The sequence below is a fragment of the Cicer arietinum genome, chromosome 1, assembly GCF_000331145.2.
Source record: "Cicer arietinum cultivar CDC Frontier isolate Library 1 chromosome 1, Cicar.CDCFrontier_v2.0, whole genome shotgun sequence".
Lineage (NCBI taxonomy): Eukaryota > Viridiplantae > Streptophyta > Magnoliopsida > Fabales > Fabaceae > Cicer > Cicer arietinum.
The window spans coordinates 51,091,508-51,110,699 of NC_021160.2; the positions used below are offsets into that span (position 1 = coordinate 51,091,508).

Below are 19,192 nucleotides of genomic sequence, written 5' to 3' on the forward strand. Positions count from 1 at the left end.
CTTCTGTCATATTTAATATAATTATTTCTTAATTATTCTTTAATTAATTTAAATTTTACTTTTTTTAAAATTAATTGTAATTTTAATTATTTTATTTTTACTAATTTTTGATTTTGGTCCACGTGATAGATTTAGAGATTTTAATTATTAAAGACAAAATTATATACTACAAATATTTATATAAAAAAATATATCAATATGTAAGTGATAAAAATATATATAATTATTACCAAGAAAAAAATTAGAGACTATATAAACTATATCATTTCATACTCAGAAAATCGGAGACATTTTTAACATTTATTAATTATATTTTTATTCCTATGTGTTTTCATATTTGAAATTGTTATATTTTTTTCTTCATATTTATTACTATCAAATATATCTTTTATTACCAATAATTCAACAATTTATCTTTTATATTGTTCAACATTTAATTATTCACAAATGAAATCATTGAATAATTTTTAGTGGGAAACAAAATTTAATTTTTAATAGGACCAAACCAAAATTAGTCAACAATTAAAAGCAAAATATATAAATAAGCGGGAACACTTTCAAGTAGATTTGTGTTTGATTGGTTTCCATTTTAAATTTTTATAGTTTTGGTCCCTCTCAAATTTATAGACAGAAAAATAGTAATGTCACATATTTTAATTGATGTGATATATAGTTTAATAATGTAGAATAATTCAGATTGGTTAATTGTTTACTTGTCATTAATTAAAATACAAAAATAAATAATTTATGAAGTTGAAAATGAAGTTTTTAAGTATTTTCTTGCAATATTATAAGTGTTGATAATTTCACATCATTAAATAGTCAGAAAATACGAGGAATAAATCAAAACTGAGAGATTTTAAAATAAGAGTACTAATTCTAAAAATAAAAAATTAAAAAATTAAAACTGTAATTGAACGTTTTTAATAATCTTTTTATTCTCATGTAACAAATTATTGTGATGGATAATTTTGATAACACAATTTTGCTCCAAAATGTTTGATAATACAATTACTTTTTTCTTATTTCTTTGAAAAATTAAATAAGATTCAATACTTTTCTTAAAAAGTTTGAAAAAAAAATTATTTATTTATTTTATACATGATACTAGAGGGAGTTTTATTTTTTTAAAAAAAAACAATTCAATAAGTTCAAATTGGAGAACGATATTTTGGATCATAATTAGCTGTAGTCAACAGCTCCTGACTCTATTGCAGTTAAACACGTCTGAATTGTCTAATCTTAATCGGGCGGTCTATGTGTGTTGACTAATAAATCTAAGTACGGATATTTGTAATATAATATTAGATGACATGAGTAAAACTTTAGTTGTATTTATTAATATGTGGTCAATTCGAGTGTTAAGACTTAAAGAACCTTAAATAAATTTAATCAATAATTTTAATCGACTTATGAAAAAAAAATGATTGTGATGAAAAAATTCATCTAATTTATTCAACAAATTTTTTGAATCCAAAATATAATATATAACTTAATAATTTCTTAATTTTATCAATTGAACAAAACTTTAGAGATATTTCGTAACTGGAATTAGTCAATATTAAACCTTAGTGGACACTTCATAACTATAATAATAACAGTATAAACTATAATAATATAGTTATAAAAAATTCATAGTTGCGGTCCATAAAGAAAAACTTTTTAAGGTGGATAACTATTTCCATTTCTAAACTGCTTTTCAAACAAAACAAAAAAGTGTTTTTTTGAAACCGGACCGTTTGAGAGATCTGGACACCACACCATTGAGCATAGCAACAAACTTTTGGTATCGTACGCACTATGCTCATACACTGAGTCTGAAGAAAAGAAACGATGAGCTTCCGTCTCTTAACCAAAGCATGGCGACAAACCCAACCGAATAACCGCTCTGCATATTCCTATATACTCCCTCGCTCTTTTTCTCGCCAATCGCAACGGTTCGTCATTCTCTCTCTTCTCTCCAACATTCTAATCCTAATTATTTCACACTTTCGAGTTTCGATAACCGATCTATCACTATTACGCAGGCCTTCATTCGGCATTTCATTTGACATCGACGGCGTCATTCTCCTCGGTAACACTCCCGTCGGTGGTTCCCCGGCAGCCTTGAGAAAATTATACGATGCCGAAGGTCAAAAACAAAAACAAAACTATTTATATCCATTTTCGCTATTTCGTGTTTACTTTTTATCATTGCGGACTCGTAACTTTGTTTTTTTTTTTTTTTTAAATACTTTTTCAGGTAGATTGAAAATCCCTTACGTTTTCCTCACCAATGGTGAGTTTTTGTACTGTTTATCATTAGTTCCGAAATGTTGCGTTCCTTGCAATTAGGTTTAGATGGATAAATATAATTATGAAATTTCGTTTTTGCATGAATGCGGTTTAAATTTAATCAATGATTCATCTGTATAATCGGCATTAGGTTAATAGTTTTGTTTTAAAATGATATACACTGCTTATGAGCTGAGTGAACTGTTGGGTATAAACGTCTCACCTTCACAGGTATTTTGGAAGAGTTTTGCGCTATCCTTTTATTAATTAAGAATGCATTAATGAAAACGTGAATATGTAAATGCGTTTAATATCTTAAGGGAATATAAACAGCGTCCAATATTCATTTAGTAGTTAGTACTAGTTAGAAGGATTAGCTAGGATTTAGAGCATCTTCAATGGGGATTCTACTATAGTGGATTTCATAGTCTTGTGAAACGTTCTTTAACTTTTCTTTTGTCATTGGAGCAATCTGAAGTGGAAAGAGTTGGGTTTCATAAGTGTTTTGCAGACATTTTAAATAAGATATTGTGTCAAACTTATAAAAAATAAATTTACTTCAGTATAGTGGGGCCGCTTAGCCGTGGCTTAAAGGTTGAATACAAATAAAAAATTATAAAAATGAGTTGTTTAAAGATTGTTTAAAAATTAAACTTTTAGAGCAAAGTATGAACGGGCTGTTTATGTATGATGTGGTATAGTGGGGCAACTTGAAAGTTGCTATGCAACTCAAAAGGAGTTCCTTAAAATTGTCGTTGCCGATGCTCTTAGGAGGATTTGAAGTTATTGACTTTAGAAATGTGTAGTAGTAAGTGTCAATTCTTTCTCTTCTACTGTATGATAAATTGATAATATATGTATGTGGTTTTGTTTTCTGTCTTTTTGCTGCATGCAGGTCTCTCTCAAAAGTCACAACCAGAGACGACTTTTTCACATTGTTTTCCTAAATTCTTTATTTGTAATTGCTGAGGTTCTGCTTTTAACGGAATGTGATCATGATGCAGGTTTTGCAGGGCCATTCACCATTTAGACAATTGGTTAATAGGTATATGTGTGCTTCTTATCTGATCTGACTGTATATGATTACATGCTGAAACCAGCAAGGTTAATATGCACAGGCCTATTCTGTTGCATTTTATTTATCAGACTTTAGTTTACAGATTTGAGGATAAACTCGTTGTTGCTGTGGGAAAAGGGGAACCAGCTTCTGTGATGTCTGAATATGGTTTTAAGTAAGGTCTTAAGATAATTGGTTTGTCTGATATTTCATGATTTTATTGAACAATCGATTTAAAAACATCTGCAATATTTTAATATTTCATTCTTGTTTTTTATCTTCAGAAATGTTATCTCAATTGACGAATATGCTTCGTGCTTTGAGAACATTGATCCATTGGCACCATACAAGAAATGGACAACCAAGCTGGCTGATACTCAAAATCCAAAATTTGATGAGAGTGGTCCACGAGTTGATGTCTTCTCTGAAAGGGTTGAAGCAGCATTCATAGTCAGTGATCCTGTTGATTGGAGCAGAGACATACAGGTAACGGTTGCAATGATCTTATGACTGTTACATATCAACAGACTTTCCTTTTCTGCATATTTTAGCGAGGGACATACAGGATCAAAGATTTTATGGCTTTTTTGTATTCATGGTTGTCAAACTTTCATAAAACCATGAGTTTACAACTGTAGTTATCAAAATCAAGCTAAGTTGCTTACAAAATAGTTTTTGCATAAACTCACATAGAATTATGAGTTTGAGCACAACTGAACGAGTTTTTAACATAGTGGTTATTTTTCACTAGACATGCCCAACATAAAAGCTTAGTGTTTTTATAAAATTCAAAAGGCAACAGCTGAAGGATAAGGCTCCATAGTGCACAAAATATTAGCCTCGTGGATATAGCACCCAACTCCACGGATGCATCTAATAGAACAATGTAAATCCATCTGCAAAGGAGGTGAACAATATTGAGTCTCAACTCTCAACCCCGTAGCTCCCAACATAACAAAGCCACAAACTAGAACATGAACAAATCCATTGCCGCAAGTTTGCAATGAACCCAATAAGTCAAGGGGTGAATGAACCCAACCGGGTGAGCTGAAATATAACTCCAACGAGGGGAACCTTGTGGTTTTCCAAGAACTGAGAAAAAATAAAATAAAATATTCTAAAAGTTCTTAGATTTTTGTGTTATGAATCAAATCAATGGCTCTACAAACTGACCGAGACTTCTTATTCAGGTTCTCTGTGACATCTTGAAAACAGGAGGGCTTCCTGGAAGAAATGTTGGGATGCAGCCGCATTTATATTTTGCAAATGATGACCTTGAGTACCAGGTTGGTTGACGTTTGCTACAGACAAGTCTTATGATACAGATTATATGGATCCCATTTCAAATATTATACTACTATACTTACTGACAATGTTCCACCAAAGGTAGACTAAATTTCCTTCTGAACGTCTGGGCATGGGAGCTTTCAGGATTGCATTAGAATCCATCTTTGATAGGTAAGACTGCCTATTATCTTTATAGTTAACTTTATGGGTGTTCTCTACTTTATTTTCTTTAAATTGAATACTTCAGCACATTACACATATCCACGAGGAAAGATCTACGAGGTGACATTGGGCCATTTACTAGGACATTGATAAACTCAATCTTAAATATAGTATATAGATTAGCTTCCACAACATATATTATATATCATACCAGTATTGTCCCCCAACTTCATATACTATATGAGTGTTGCCCCTACAACTCAAAATATCTAGATCTTTCACCATATATACTTCTAAACGTGAGAAAATGTTTTATCATATTCAAAACTGCAGATAAATTCTTTAGTAGGATGTTGCTGATTTAATTCATATTTAGGCTTTCACAAATATTCATCTATAAGAGAGAAATACTGTATCTGCAGGATTCATCCTCATTCCCTGGAGTACACATGCTTTGGTAAACCACATCCATCTGTATTCAATAATGCAGCAACTGTGTTACAGCAACTTGTGCCAAGACTCGGTGAAGATTTCTATGATATAGATCATAAAAGCGCTCAACCTTTTCAAACACTTTACATGATTGGAGATAATCCTGCAGTTGACATCAAAGGTGCAAGACAGGTATGTCTATTGGAGTTGAAATTCACAAGTATGATCAGTACAATTATTTGCTGACTAATGCTACTTACGAAAATATTGCATTTCAGACTGGGCATCCTTGGTTTTCAATCCTCACGAGAACAGGTGTTTTCAAGGGGAAGGAAAATCATGACAAATTTCCAGCAGATCTGGTAATTCCTTTTTTCCTCTCCATTTCTTTTAAGAAATAAATCTTTGGAATGTTGTTGTCATGTCATGTAGGGTGGGAATAGGTCAAGCTGAACCGGAGGGGCCTACGGCTTAGCCTACGTCAATCAGATCGTAATTTTATATGTTTGATTTTGGTGAAGTGGTAATTCTAATTTTTAGATGTATTAGAAGTACCCGGTTCGAATCAAGTATTTACAATTTTGTCAATCAAACAACTATATTTATAATAAAAATAACAAAAATCATTATCATGGAGACTTGAACTAGGGACATTGGGTTTATGAAAATCTCTGTTACCATTAAACTACTCCACAATTTGATATTGTTAACGAGACATTGGTTATATATACCATATATTATAGATAAATATTATTGTAGGTATACCTATTTTTACCGAAGAAGAAAATTTTGGGGTGGCCATGGCCTTCCCCTGGCATAACTAAGATCCCCCCTGGGCTCAGGCCAGACTAGACTTCTCTTTTAAACAGACAATGCCATAGCTTCTAAACAAATCTTTTTAGTTAAAAATGTTAGACTACATGTCATATAATAAGTTTTTTAGACATATTAGATCAGCTTATTTAAATAAATATAAATAATATTTTGTACTACTATAATTATGATATTAAATTTTGATTTTTTTGGTTAGATATTCAACTTTTAGTAATTTACGCAAATTAACCTTCTGTAGTTTTTGACATAATTAAATGTATTATTATAAAATAGAATTGAAGTAGGATGTGTATAAAGTCATATTATTTAAAATATCATATTAAGTATCAAAATAGAACTTAATTTTTATTGACACATTAACTCGTTAATCTATTTAAATATATGTTTGATTACTTTTTCAAAAATGTAAAAATTTAATAAGCCTAATGGTTGCCTGATCAAAACTGAAATGCATTAGCAAAATCATACACTACTGATCTATGATAAACAACATTTTTATTTTATTATTTTTGTTTAGTTTTGGGGATTGTATTTTACCTTTTGAAAATAGGATAGAGAACCCATGATTACGACACTCTTGGCCTGTTTTTAAAGGATATGTGGCCATGGTTATAACACGGCTTGGCTTTAGAAAGCTAATTTTGTTTGAAATATACAAAAACACCATATATTGTCTTTGTGACGATTTACTGTGACTAAATGTTGCCAGTGTTTACCTATGGGTGATCATAATACAACTTCACTTTTGCAGGTTGTTGACACTGGAAGAAGCTGTGGACTACATCTTGGCAAAGGAATGCTCTTAAGTTGGTCTGGTCTACTTACATTGCTAAGGATATGATTTTTCGTAGAAAGGGTTCTAAAGAGAAAATATTCCACAATTAAAAATGTGATTTCGTGATAAGAAAATAACATATAATTTATGGTTTAATCGTGCCATAATCCATTCATTTGACACACTCTTAATTGATTATTTTCCCATTCGTTATATTTTCTTGTCTGATAGAGCTTTGATTTCGCAGCTTAATTTAGTTATGCATAAATGCTGATTTTATTTCAAGATTGGATAGAGCTTCAATGTTGAATTGAATCTCAGCCATACTTCAACTGAGGAAAAGATCGGATGAATTGTGTCAATTCACATTCACGCCAGTTTACAATAAAGAAAGAGGACATTCTACACAAAAATTGCGTGAAATAATAAGTTAATTGTATAGCTTTTATATGTAGTGTAAGACATGCATCGGTGACAAAAATGGTAAACTGAGATTAAGACTGTTTCCCTTTCTCTCAAAAAAATGTATTCCTAATTGTTTTGAGAAGTTATTACAAGTAATTTTTAGATAAGTAAAGGGTATTTTCAGTATTCTTTATCATACACATGGGATTCCTACAAGATGTATACTTCAGACACGGCGAGTTAGAAATGGCATTTAAAATGCAGAACTCCTTCCTTGAAGAAAGTAATATTAACCACAAGCCTTAAATCCAATCCAACGTTCTGAATTAGAATTTGATCACTTGCTTTGGTTGGCTCCCAAGTTTTCCTAGAGATTTATCCAATGCTGTGTTGAAATCGTGAAAAGGAGTCAATTCCATCCTGCAAAAAAGGGTGACCAGTTAATGTGTCAACTGAGCGGGAGAGAAACAGAAAGTAAAGGACATAATAAATTTAAAATTTTATAAACAATTGATCGTTCAAAAGTTCAAAGTGAATATGACCCCCTCCCATATTTTTCTTATCTTATGATAGGTATGAGACATACTTGTATTTTAACTTTCCATCTTGTACAAGACCCAAAAGCCTGTCTATCATTCTTCTGCTCTCTTCAGCTTTATCTGTGCCCAACCACTTCTGCAACCAGAAACCCCTCAAAGAAATATCCTGCAAGTATGTGATTTCAGACTATGGTTACATTTAATAAACCAGAGCAATGCTATTTCTAGTAAAAATATCAGCACAAATTATTTAAAGGTTATGCCACAAATAAGGCATGATAGAGACCAACTCCAAAGTCCAAAGTCTGCTCAACAGATATTAAGGTATTCCAAGCCTCATGGACCAACATGACTAGTTTTAAGATTCCATTTCAAACCAAGATAAATAAATAATCCATATTCTTCATTTCAGCACTTCATTCTGATTCTTTACATAGAAAATATCATCCCAGCAGCAGGCAAGTGAAGATTTGTTTGCTAAATATAAAAGCCATTTTCAGTTTTTCAACCAATCATTCAAATATCTAGGCATCTTGGTATCTATATTTCACTAATTCTTCGATAAGAAACACCATACCACTACAGAATCCCAGCACTACAAAGAGACCGGCAGCAGTGTTGATAAGCGTGACTTATACGCCCTGCTAAAAATATGGTCATACCTAGATGGACCTATCAGAAGGTTTGTGATTGAGAACTCAGAAATTTAAGCTTCTTCCCTAGCCCAAAGTTGATCTCTGCTAATCTTTCACCAAACTCAGGTTAAATAGCCAAGTATTAGTATAATTTATTTATACCCAACTTCAGCACTTTCACAGAATATATCAATTTTTAGGGATTTGCAATCAATGATCTTAACAACTTAGTAACTTGAAGCCTCCTTCATCTCAATTACTTCCAAGTTCCGACTAATCCCTGTCATTTATATCAGTTGAATATGCAAACTCCTCAGTCAGATAGTCACAAAATTTACTGGCAATTCTAACTTGATTCAATATTTTATACATGTGATTCATTATCTTTATGCTTCATGTCAAACATTGTTAACCAAGATAAATCAAGATTTTAACTAAAAAACAGTGCTGCATAGTAGACTGAAGAAATCAATTATGAGAGGGAAGCAAATGATCGCAAGTTACAGCCTGACCTTAAATATGAAGGATGAAGTTGATACTGTGACAGGTTTTTTAGACATTCCACCATATGTCACCATTGTTCCTCCATGTCTGCAAGGCATGAACTTGTTTAAATCTTCATAATAATGATATTTAGTATCAGAAGAGAAAGTTTTTGTTATTAAAGTCTTTCCCAAATATCTCATGCCATACCTTAAAAATTTGAGAACCAGAGAAGCAGAATTGCCACCAACACAGTTAAACCCCAGTGCAGGTTCCGGTATACCACCCTACCATGACAATTTGATGTCAAATAATCATTCAATTTTAGTATAGGAGATAACCCTTAAAATGATTATATAGCATCTCAAGAAGACAAGTACAAAACTTCAAACAATAAAGATAGAACCATAACCATATCCGATAGAAACCCGAATTTATAGAATGAAAATGGAATTCTATTGAATGAAAGTGATGAGCAACAAGCTCCACAATGGTGAAATCAGCAAGAAAAGGAAAACAACTAGAGTTCCAAGAACTCCTACCAGAGCATAATCTGCTCCTAATCCAGAGAGAGACTCTCCTAACTGCCTAACAATATCTTTCTCAATGAATTTCTAACTACCCTTCCTTCTCTTTTATACAGAAATATCCCGTAAAATAAGGGAGGTCACTAACTAACTTTCATTCCCTCCCTCTCTTCATCCTTCTAGAACTGTAAGTGTGTGAGGTGTGTGACTTGGGCCCAATGATTGGATCATCGAACCTACTGGGCCTCAGTGTCCTATCAATATCATTTCCCAAATGCTTAACTAATGATGATAACAAACATTCATCTGAAAATTCGACATCCATGTCATAACAAGAACAATAAATCCAAGGTATACCAGGAGACTCTTGACATTCTTCACTTCCAATTCATTCTCAGTGAAAACTTCATCAGCACCCAAATCCTTAAGTCTTTCTTTTACTTCATTAACCCCAGGCCTGCAGCAGCAAAAGGATTTACAGTGCGAAAAATAAGTTTCATCGCCAACATCTTTCGCCCATTGGGATATAAAATGGAAACAACAGCATGATTTAAAAAACATTCAGAAGCAACTGTGCTGGTTGCCCCATTTTGCACAATAGCACGCAAAGAACTTAAAATTGAGCACCTGTCTCTGATAATATTGATGTTGTGAATGCCACGAGACTTTGCCAGCTGAATGACACACTGACCAACCATGCTGGTTGCCCCATTCTGCACAATAGCATCTCCTGTTAAAAACATGCATGCATAACATAAGCATAAACAAACCCACTCATGAAACAATTAAGAAAAACAAGGATTGCAGCTAAAGAGGCAGTGCCTGAGTTCAAAGTAACGCAGTCTTCAAGCATGAGAAGAGCAGTGAGAGGATTAACAGTAATTGTAGCAGCATATTCCATAGGCACACCCTTGTTTACTTTGTGCCAAACATTCTGATTCTTCACAATGTATGTTTGCCACGTACCTGAAAAAAAATAATCAAATTTTCAGTTATAATAAATAACGAGTGAATCACTAAATTAATATCAGAAATTATAAAGCATAAAAAACACCTAATTTGGTCTTCAAAATTAGAGGATTCTATGAAAATATTCTCTCATATTATGATATTCTAGAATGATACATGGAATTGCAAAATATTAATCAGTTTTGTCCTTCGGCTGATATTTGCAAGGACTATAAAGACAGTAATATCAAAGGGATACCAGTACAACTCTACAATTTCTCGTCACAGTAGCATTGAAGCTAATGAAATTACAAAATGGTCCCTATTTTAAAAACTAAATATGATCGACAATTTTCTTTTTAATGAATATAGTTTGAGATATATTGGTCATTTCATTTATTTGCTTATGATTTCATAAGATTAGACGAATCAGTAAGTTTTGTCAAAAAAAAAAAAATGATTCCATAAATAATAATACAGTCAATTTTTTATGAAGTAATAATAATAAGGGGAAATTGCATTTACCTCTGAGATATCTCCTTAAATGGCACTCACACTCCTTTAGTTTTCAAAATGTACTTACCTCCCCTCTACTCACTAAAAAATTATGCATGACATTTTTCTTTTCCTCACGCTATCAACTGTTATTCATCAAAAATACACAATTTGGTTGTGCCACTAAGAAAATAATCCTACCTTTATAAATCAATGCGAAAAATCTAAATAACAGGGTCAGACGTAAGTGTGAAAGAAAAATATTTGATGCAGTTTTTTTTACTGAATTTAGGAGAGGTGAGTATTTATTCAAAAGTAGAGAGGGTATTAGTGTCATTTGAAGAGAACTCAGGGAGATAAATGCAATTTCCCCTAAGAATAATAATAATAATAAATGAAAATGAGAAATTGAGGGAGGGGAAAGCACCGAAAGAAGGTGGAGAGGGAATAACCCAATCGCCAGGAGAGAAAGAAGTTACAGCGGAGCCAACGGAGTAAACCTCTCCAACACCTTCATAACCACCAACTGCAGGTGGTTCTGGCCTCACGGGATAAATGCCTTGTATCCTATTCACATCAGAAGGGTTTATTGGAGCTGCCAGCATCTTCACGCACACATCATTCTCTTTCACTTCCGTACCCGGAATGTGCACAAGTTTCGTCACCGCGTCGGGTTGGCCGTGCGTTTCGTATACGATTGCCTTCGACGGCGGTGACACGGTGGAGGAGAATGATTGTGTGTTCATAACTCTGCTCCGAAGTGACCTCAAGTTGAAATTGAGGTGGAATATTGAAGAAGGGGATTTCTGAATCAGTGATCGCAACATTTTTATCAAACTCTCTCTCTCTCTCTCTCTCTCTGTGATTCTTTGCTTATGATTCTCTTTCTCTGCTTGTGTTGTATGCCGTGACTCTCTCTCTCTCTTCCTTGTCACGACGTCGTTTCAAGGGATTTATTAAAATCTGAGGGATTGGCAAATCTAATTTCATTTTAAATCAATTAGTCACTAATTTTGCATTCAATTTCTTTTTAGTCTAAGGGGAAGAAGATATTTGGATATTTATATAGGTATATATATTTGTCTATTTCAAATGCAACTTCAAATCTGCTATTCGATTTCTGTAAGATAATTTTGCATCAACGTCTGTAAAATTTGAACTGATTTATTTATGAAATTTAAGTTTTTTATTGTTTAATTTTATAGTGATTAGTCAATACTACATACACTATGACATAACCAAATTTCATAAGTCAATTAAATTAGTTTAAATAATATGATGTTTATGTTAGATTAACGTAAATATGAGTTGCATGTTCAATTGCCCGATATGTAATAATTTTTAATGATAAAAATCTACAAATTGACTATTATTATAAGTTTAAAGATATATTTATTAATTTATAAAATTTAAAAATTAATTTGATCAATATTTATAATTTTGAAGATCAATTTGACTATTTACTCGATTTAATTTTTTAAAAATAAATTATATAAAGTGAAACTGTCGATAAATCAGAATTACTCCTATGTTATTTTATAATAATTTAATAATTATCAACAATTGACAATATAAAAATTATTTTTAATGATAATGTATATAAATTAAATCTAAATATGTAAGATTAATTCTAATATATATTAAAATAAAAATGTTTATACGACTGACAAATCACAATCATTTGATTAATAATTTTAAAAATAATCTTAACTGAAAAGTCAAATATTTTTAACAGTATCACAACTAATTATTGATTGTCTAACAATGTACAAACATATACATCCACAATATATAAATAAATTTTTAATCTTTATAAAAATATTTTATTTAATTTTTAATCTCTATAATCTTTAAAAATATAATTGTTTGCAATTTTGATTTTGACTGACTGAAATGTCACTTGTCAATGACATGTGGACTGTTTTAACTGGACCTGACTCATTGCTGATTGGTTTTTTTAAATTTTTTTCTTCTTATAATTGTTTTTTGAAAAGAATAAGAAAAGCAATTTCATTAATAGGCAGAAGACATGGCCAAGATTACCACTCACCTTAAAACATTAAACAACGAATGATTGTTAATGAGAAGCCGGAAACAAAGACTAAAGAGCCTGAAATTCTTTTTGGTTATATAGTTATGTTAAATTTAAAAAAATATGAGTTTATGTAAAAATGTACTTATAAATTTGATAAAATTTGTATTATATTAGAGATGATAATTAATTTTATGGATTTTGTTTAAATTTTTTGATAGACTTTTGAATTTTTGCAAAAAGAAAAGGATAATATTGTTGACATTTTAAAACATAAAAGATTAAATTATCAATTAAAATTAAAATAAATGACAAAATTGAAAGAAAAAAAAATAAATAATAAAAACGTTAACTGAAATTAAATTAAGGGACACGAGTGATATTTAACATATTTATTTTTAAAAAATTAAAATTTAGTAGATGTGTAATTAATAAGTCTTTTTTCTTTTTATCATGTAATTTATTTTTTAGTATGTTAAATATTAAAAATATTTATTTTTAAAAACAAAGTAAAAATCGCTGCCCATATTATCTTGTGCATACGTTCGTCTCTAATTACTCAAATAATTAACACGTATTATGTACATATCCTTAATCTTTAGTCTTTTATTGTATATATATATATATATATATATATATATATATATATATATATATATATATATAAAAAAAAAAAAAAGAGACATTATTTATATCTTTTACACACCGAAAAAGAAAGAGTATCATTTAATGCATACTTGTAATTCTTGTAAGTTACAATAAAGAAATAACATTAATTGTATTATGGTTATTAAAAGAACTCAAATATTATAATAAAAATTAAAACTTAAAGATCAAAAGTTACAGACAAAGATAGTATTATTAAAAATATTTTAGTAGTATTTAATTTTAATACACTAATAAATGTTAATATTATTAAATTAAACATTTTGTCTCAAATTTAAATTTAAAATCTCACAGTTAAATAAATTTCAATTATTAAAAAGAAAAATAAATTACTAAACAATAAAAATATGGTTTTATATACAATAACAGTCTGATTTTCTATTCAATAGTTTTCATTTTTAAAAATTCTGAAAAAATTACAGAATCAGATCATACACTTTTTATAAATAGTAATATCTTGTTTATAAAAAGTAAAAATTTGTTACGTATTCACTCCAATATATTTCCACTAGTTAACCCATTGGTTTCTTTAACATTTATCATTTAACCAATTTCACAAATGGACGGACATCAAATGGGAATAGGCTAAGCCGTCCGACAGGGGCCTATGGCCTGACCTGGCCTGTTTAATAAAAAGGTCAGCCTCAGGCTATTTTTAAAGCCTATTTATATAAATAGGCCGGACTCAGGCTTGTAAAAAAGCCTATTAGGCCTAACAGGCCGGCCTATATATATTTTATATGTATTCTATTCTCTATTTTTTCTTCTTCTAATTTCTATTGCACTCACTCCAATAAACATGTATGAAAACAACATATTTTTTTATAAAAACCGATATTATTTATTTGTTACTTTATATTTTATAGAAACCAATACTATTTTATTTGTTATCTTTATATATATTATTAGTATATAAATTTAGAAATTCTAATTGTTTATTATTACTGAATATGAGTTTGTTTGAGAGGTAATATTCCAAGTTGTTTGAGAGAATTTGTTTAGAGGTAATATTCTGAGTTGTTTGAGAGATAATAATAGGTGCGTTTATTTCAATAAAAAATTTATTCTTTTAAACAAAAAACTATTTTTTAGGGTTTAAAAGGTATTTGTTTCATATTTTTAAAAAATTATTTTGATAGAAAAATCATTTTTTTATTTAATATATATATATACATATACACATTAGTATTGGTATATGGAGAATCATATAAATCGATATGTGTAGAGCATCATGTAGCTATAGATAATTGTTTATTTATTACCTTTATATATATATATATTATTACTAAATATGATGTTGCACGAGAGGATTTGTTTGAGAGGTAATAATCGGAGTTTGTTTGAGACCATTTGTTTGAGAGATAATAATGGGTGCGTTTGTTTTAATAAAATATTTATTCTTTTAAATCAAAAATCATTTTTAGGGTTTAAAGGGTGTTTGTTTCATATCTTTTTTAAATTATTTTGTTAGAAAAATTATTTTTAATGTGAATAAGGCTTTTTAAATAGGCTTTTTAAATAGGCTTACAGGTCAGACCATGATAGGTCGTAGGTCAGGCTCAGGCCGAAAAAAAAGCCTATAATAGGCCGTAAGCCAGACTTAGACCTCAAAAATTCATCGTAGGCCAGACTCAAGCCTTTCAAAGCCTGACCTGGTCTGACCTATTCCCACCCCTAGACATAATACATGGGCTAAACGGTAAGCAATTCAAGCTAATAAATTAATAATAAATATGTATTTTTTTAATTCAGATTGTGAAAGTAAGGGCCTCATAATTTTCTTGTGACCTAGTTCAAACCTTAGTATCAGCAAAGCGTTATTATTTTCACTTATTTACGCATATGCTCTTCAATCTCAGTCCAAACAGGAAAAAGATACCTCAAAGTTACTAATTGGCACTTATGTCACTGTATATTTCGTAGCATGAAATACATGATTCACATATCAAAATTAACACTGTCACCCTCATCATAGTGTCACATCCCCCAAAATACTTTATTCTTAATTTTCTTGACTTTCAATATATGGACGAAATTTTTCTCTAACCTAACTGCTTTAGTTTTTTTTTTTTTTACTCTCTTTTCTTTTAATTATAAAAGAGAGTAATTTAAGATTAATTTTTTGTTTGAAATTACTTATTTATATTATTTTTTAATATTATTTTATCAATTAAGTGTAATATTTAATTTTTCTATCTTGTTTTGATATTTATTTTATTAACATTGATATATTTATTTTGATCTAGTATAAATATAGTCAATCAATAACTTCAACGTATTTAAAGTTGCAGATCCGAAGATACTAGAGACATAAATATCATTTTTTATTTTATTTTTAGACAAATAAAATTTTGAAATACTTATATCAATAAACAAAAAAAAAAAAAAAATACACATCATATAACTTTTTAATAATAATAATACTTTTCTCTGCATTTTTCAATTTGCGTGTGTCTAAATGATTTATAAGATATGTGGTTGTACAACACAAATATTACTCCCAAGTAAATAAAAGTAACAAATAAAATATTGCTCCTCCTCCTTTATGTTATAAGTCAGCTAACCATACTTTCGAACGTACACTACTCCTTTTTCAAATTCAAAATGCTCCCATGTTGGACCATTTTTTCTATGATAAGTGTACCAAATGATACTAACTATGTAGCACTGTCATCGACAAACAAATTAGGATTGTTGAGAAAGTTCTTGTCGGTTATTTTCAACAATTACAAAGATATTTAGTTACTAGATCAAATTAGAAACACAAATGAAAAAATAAATTGAGACAAAATCACAAATAGTGGCTTGTGTGTAGGCCAACAAAGATTCTGGTGTGAGAAACAAAAATGAAAGAAATAAATTGTGAGAAAATCACAAACATAGATAGAACACAACCACTTAAAAATGGAAATTTAATGAAAAACACAAAGGGAAAATCACTAAGATTAAAAAGAAAACTATAAATAAATGGAATAATTACTCAACATAATGGAAAACAAATCCATAGGAAATTAAATTAGAAACTAATGAAAAACAATTTTTACATAAATCAGAAATACAAATAAAGAAAATAAAAAATACGAGAAATAGAAAAACTTACACAAATTATAAATACAAAAATAGAAAGAAAAAAAACACACTTGAGGAGGATTGGTAGTCATCCTCGATGAAGGTTAAGAATGCGAGAAGAACAATTAAGCAATAGTTAATGTGGAGAGAAGTGTTAGGAGAACTTGTTTGTGGAATGAGAATAATTATGAGTGTAAAGTGTAAACTACAACCGGAGGAGTTGGATGGGTGAATGATTTATGCAAACTAATAGAATAAGTAAAATATTTATATTTATTATGAAAAATAGGAAAATAAAGAGAATATTTGTACCAATTAAACAAGAAATATAATTATAATAATAGATATAAAGAAATTTATATATGAAAATTAAAATAATTATTTTTAATTAGAATAATTTATTTGTAATTAATTTATAACTAATTCGAAGGAAAAAAACTGAGTTTCCATATGTTAGAAACTAACATGGCACGTTTTTAATACTCTAAGAATAAAAATGCTATCCATATATATATATATATATATATATATATATATAAATTATATACTTTAAGAAGCATTTATTATATTTTTGACTAAAAATTACTTATTATTATTATTTATCAATAGGAATATGAAAATATTTTAGATTAAGTCAGACTTTAAAATGTCTGAGTCTGACCTACAATTAATTTTTTAAGTCTATTACCTATCTTATATTATTTTATTTTTTTTTATCTTTTTAAAAGTCTGACTTAAAAGTCTATTTAAAAACTTTACAAATATTTAATATTTAAATATTATATTTTACATATTTATATTTATAAATATTTTAAAAAAACAATTTTTTAACAAAATTATTTTTAAAAATATGAAATAAACACCAAAATTGAATCAAATATAACAAAATAACTTTTTACTTAAATCTCTCGAAATCTGAATTACTGTTGTCTTATTTTCAATATTTGAAAACAATAAAACACTATTCCATTTTGAAGAGTAAAAGGTGATACCCATAGTAAATTTGCATTTATGAATTATTTATGTTTCCCAGTCAAAAATTGCAAACAGTGCTGACACGAATTCACCAAATAATTTTCACCTACCATTTATTAAATTTTTTAATGACAATTACACCCTTCCTTCGTCCCCTCAACGTTCAGTCACCGCGTTCAATTCAACTATGACAATAAATAAATCACACTCACACGCACTATTTTATGGGAGCAATGATTCAGTGTTACCAAGCTCACCTATAACGTTCCTTTTCAAATTACTAGTCATTACTATTATGATCTCCAAGCTGGTACGCGTGGATCACCGTTGATCCAACCTATGAAAACACAAGAACCGCGTGTTTGCAATACGTCACCGTTTTGGCTCGATGTGAATTCATTCCCTTTCTTCTAGACGTTGACATTCCATTTTTAACATTTTATATTTTTATTCCGCTTTTCTTTTTTAACTTTTTATATTTTAATCGAAGTAAATAATTACTCCAATTAGAAAGAAATTTGGAATAAATTATTTTATAATTTTTGGAATCAACTTCAATGAAATCTGTATTTTTCTTTTTATATCTAGGGATAGTGTCTATAAAATATCTCTTATTTATTTTTTATTTTATTTTCTAGAATCAGTTTATTAATTATGGTGAAAAATATGATCAATAATATTTTTTAATATATATAATTTAATGAATTTTTGTTTATAATATATTTTATAATTTACTCTAAAAATTCGTTCAATTATTTAATTTATATATATTATTGGTAAAAATAATTTTTATACTATCAATTAATCACAACAATTATGTTGTTACAGGTTACGACAAAGCTAATATAAAAATAATGGGGGCTCTTGCCTCTATAAGATAAAAAAACAAAAATATTTTGATAATAATATTATTTTTATTTTAAGTCTCCATAAAATGAATGAATGAATTATTTATTAATTACATATATATAAAAAATTATATATTTGATAGTGTTGACAATAAAAAAGTTATTGAATATTTTTCAGAAGATAAAATATCTTATAAAACAATTATAATTTATAAAAATCGTTATGTATTTTGAATTTGTTTAAATATTATAGTTATGTTATTTAAGAATTAATAATATTTTGCTTTGGTCAATATATATATTTGTTACCCATACAAAGCATTATAAAATGATTTTTTTTTTATCTCTAAGTGTTACTTAGAGTTATTTCACTATTATATATCATAATTATATTAAAAATAAATAATTGTGATGTGTTGATATTCTATTTTTAACATTTTATATCTTTATTCCCTTTTTCTTTTATAACTTTTTATATTTTAATCAATGTAAATAATTACTCCAATAATAATGAATTTTGAACAAAATTATTTCATATTTTTTGGAATCAACTTCAATGAAATCTTTATTTTTCTTTTTATATTAAGGATAGTGTTATTTATTTTTTATTTTATTTTCTAATATCAATGTATTAATTATGGTAAAAAATATGATCAATAATGTTTTTTAATATATATAATTTAATTAATTTTTATTTATAATATATTTTATAATTTACTCCAAAAATTTGTTCAATGATTTAATTTATA

General features: G+C 28.8%; 2 protein-coding genes across 3 annotated transcripts; one reads left to right on the plus strand and one right to left on the minus strand.

Annotated features, from left to right (window-relative positions):
- The first annotated feature begins 1,700 nt into the window (after window positions 1-1,700).
- On the plus strand, window positions 1,701-7,036 carry LOC101498208 (mitochondrial hydrolase YKR070W). Its single transcript, XM_012716259.3, is given in 12 exon segments — window positions 1,701-1,937; window positions 2,028-2,131; window positions 2,243-2,278; window positions 2,426-2,505; window positions 3,279-3,319; window positions 3,435-3,506; window positions 3,616-3,817; window positions 4,522-4,617; window positions 4,722-4,789; window positions 5,203-5,404; window positions 5,491-5,574; window positions 6,798-7,036. Coding segments are annotated over 12 exon segments (1,179 nt in total). The 5' UTR covers window positions 1,701-1,833; the 3' UTR covers window positions 6,888-7,036.
- A 269-nt stretch (window positions 7,037-7,305) lies between these two features.
- LOC101497450 (enoyl-[acyl-carrier-protein] reductase, mitochondrial) lies at window positions 7,306-11,820 on the minus strand. 2 transcript variants are annotated; one of them, XR_189311.4, is made up of 9 exons: window positions 11,281-11,820; window positions 10,233-10,376; window positions 10,038-10,140; window positions 9,768-9,867; window positions 9,094-9,170; window positions 8,913-8,991; window positions 8,428-8,680; window positions 7,813-7,931; window positions 7,581-7,646 (listed from the first exon to the last, which is right to left on the minus strand). XR_189311.4 is itself a non-coding variant. In XM_004487002.4 (8 exons), exons 1-8 carry the CDS (start codon window positions 11,678-11,680, stop codon window positions 7,553-7,555), a joined length of 1,116 nt encoding a protein of 371 aa, XP_004487059.1. In that variant the 5' UTR covers window positions 11,681-11,813; the 3' UTR covers window positions 7,306-7,552. The 2 variants fall into 2 exon arrangements, 1 of the variants encoding a protein (XP_004487059.1); XM_004487002.4 differs by lacking the exon at window positions 8,428-8,680 and having other exon boundaries at window positions 7,306-7,646; window positions 11,281-11,813.
- Between the last annotated feature and the right edge of the window lie 7,372 nt (window positions 11,821-19,192).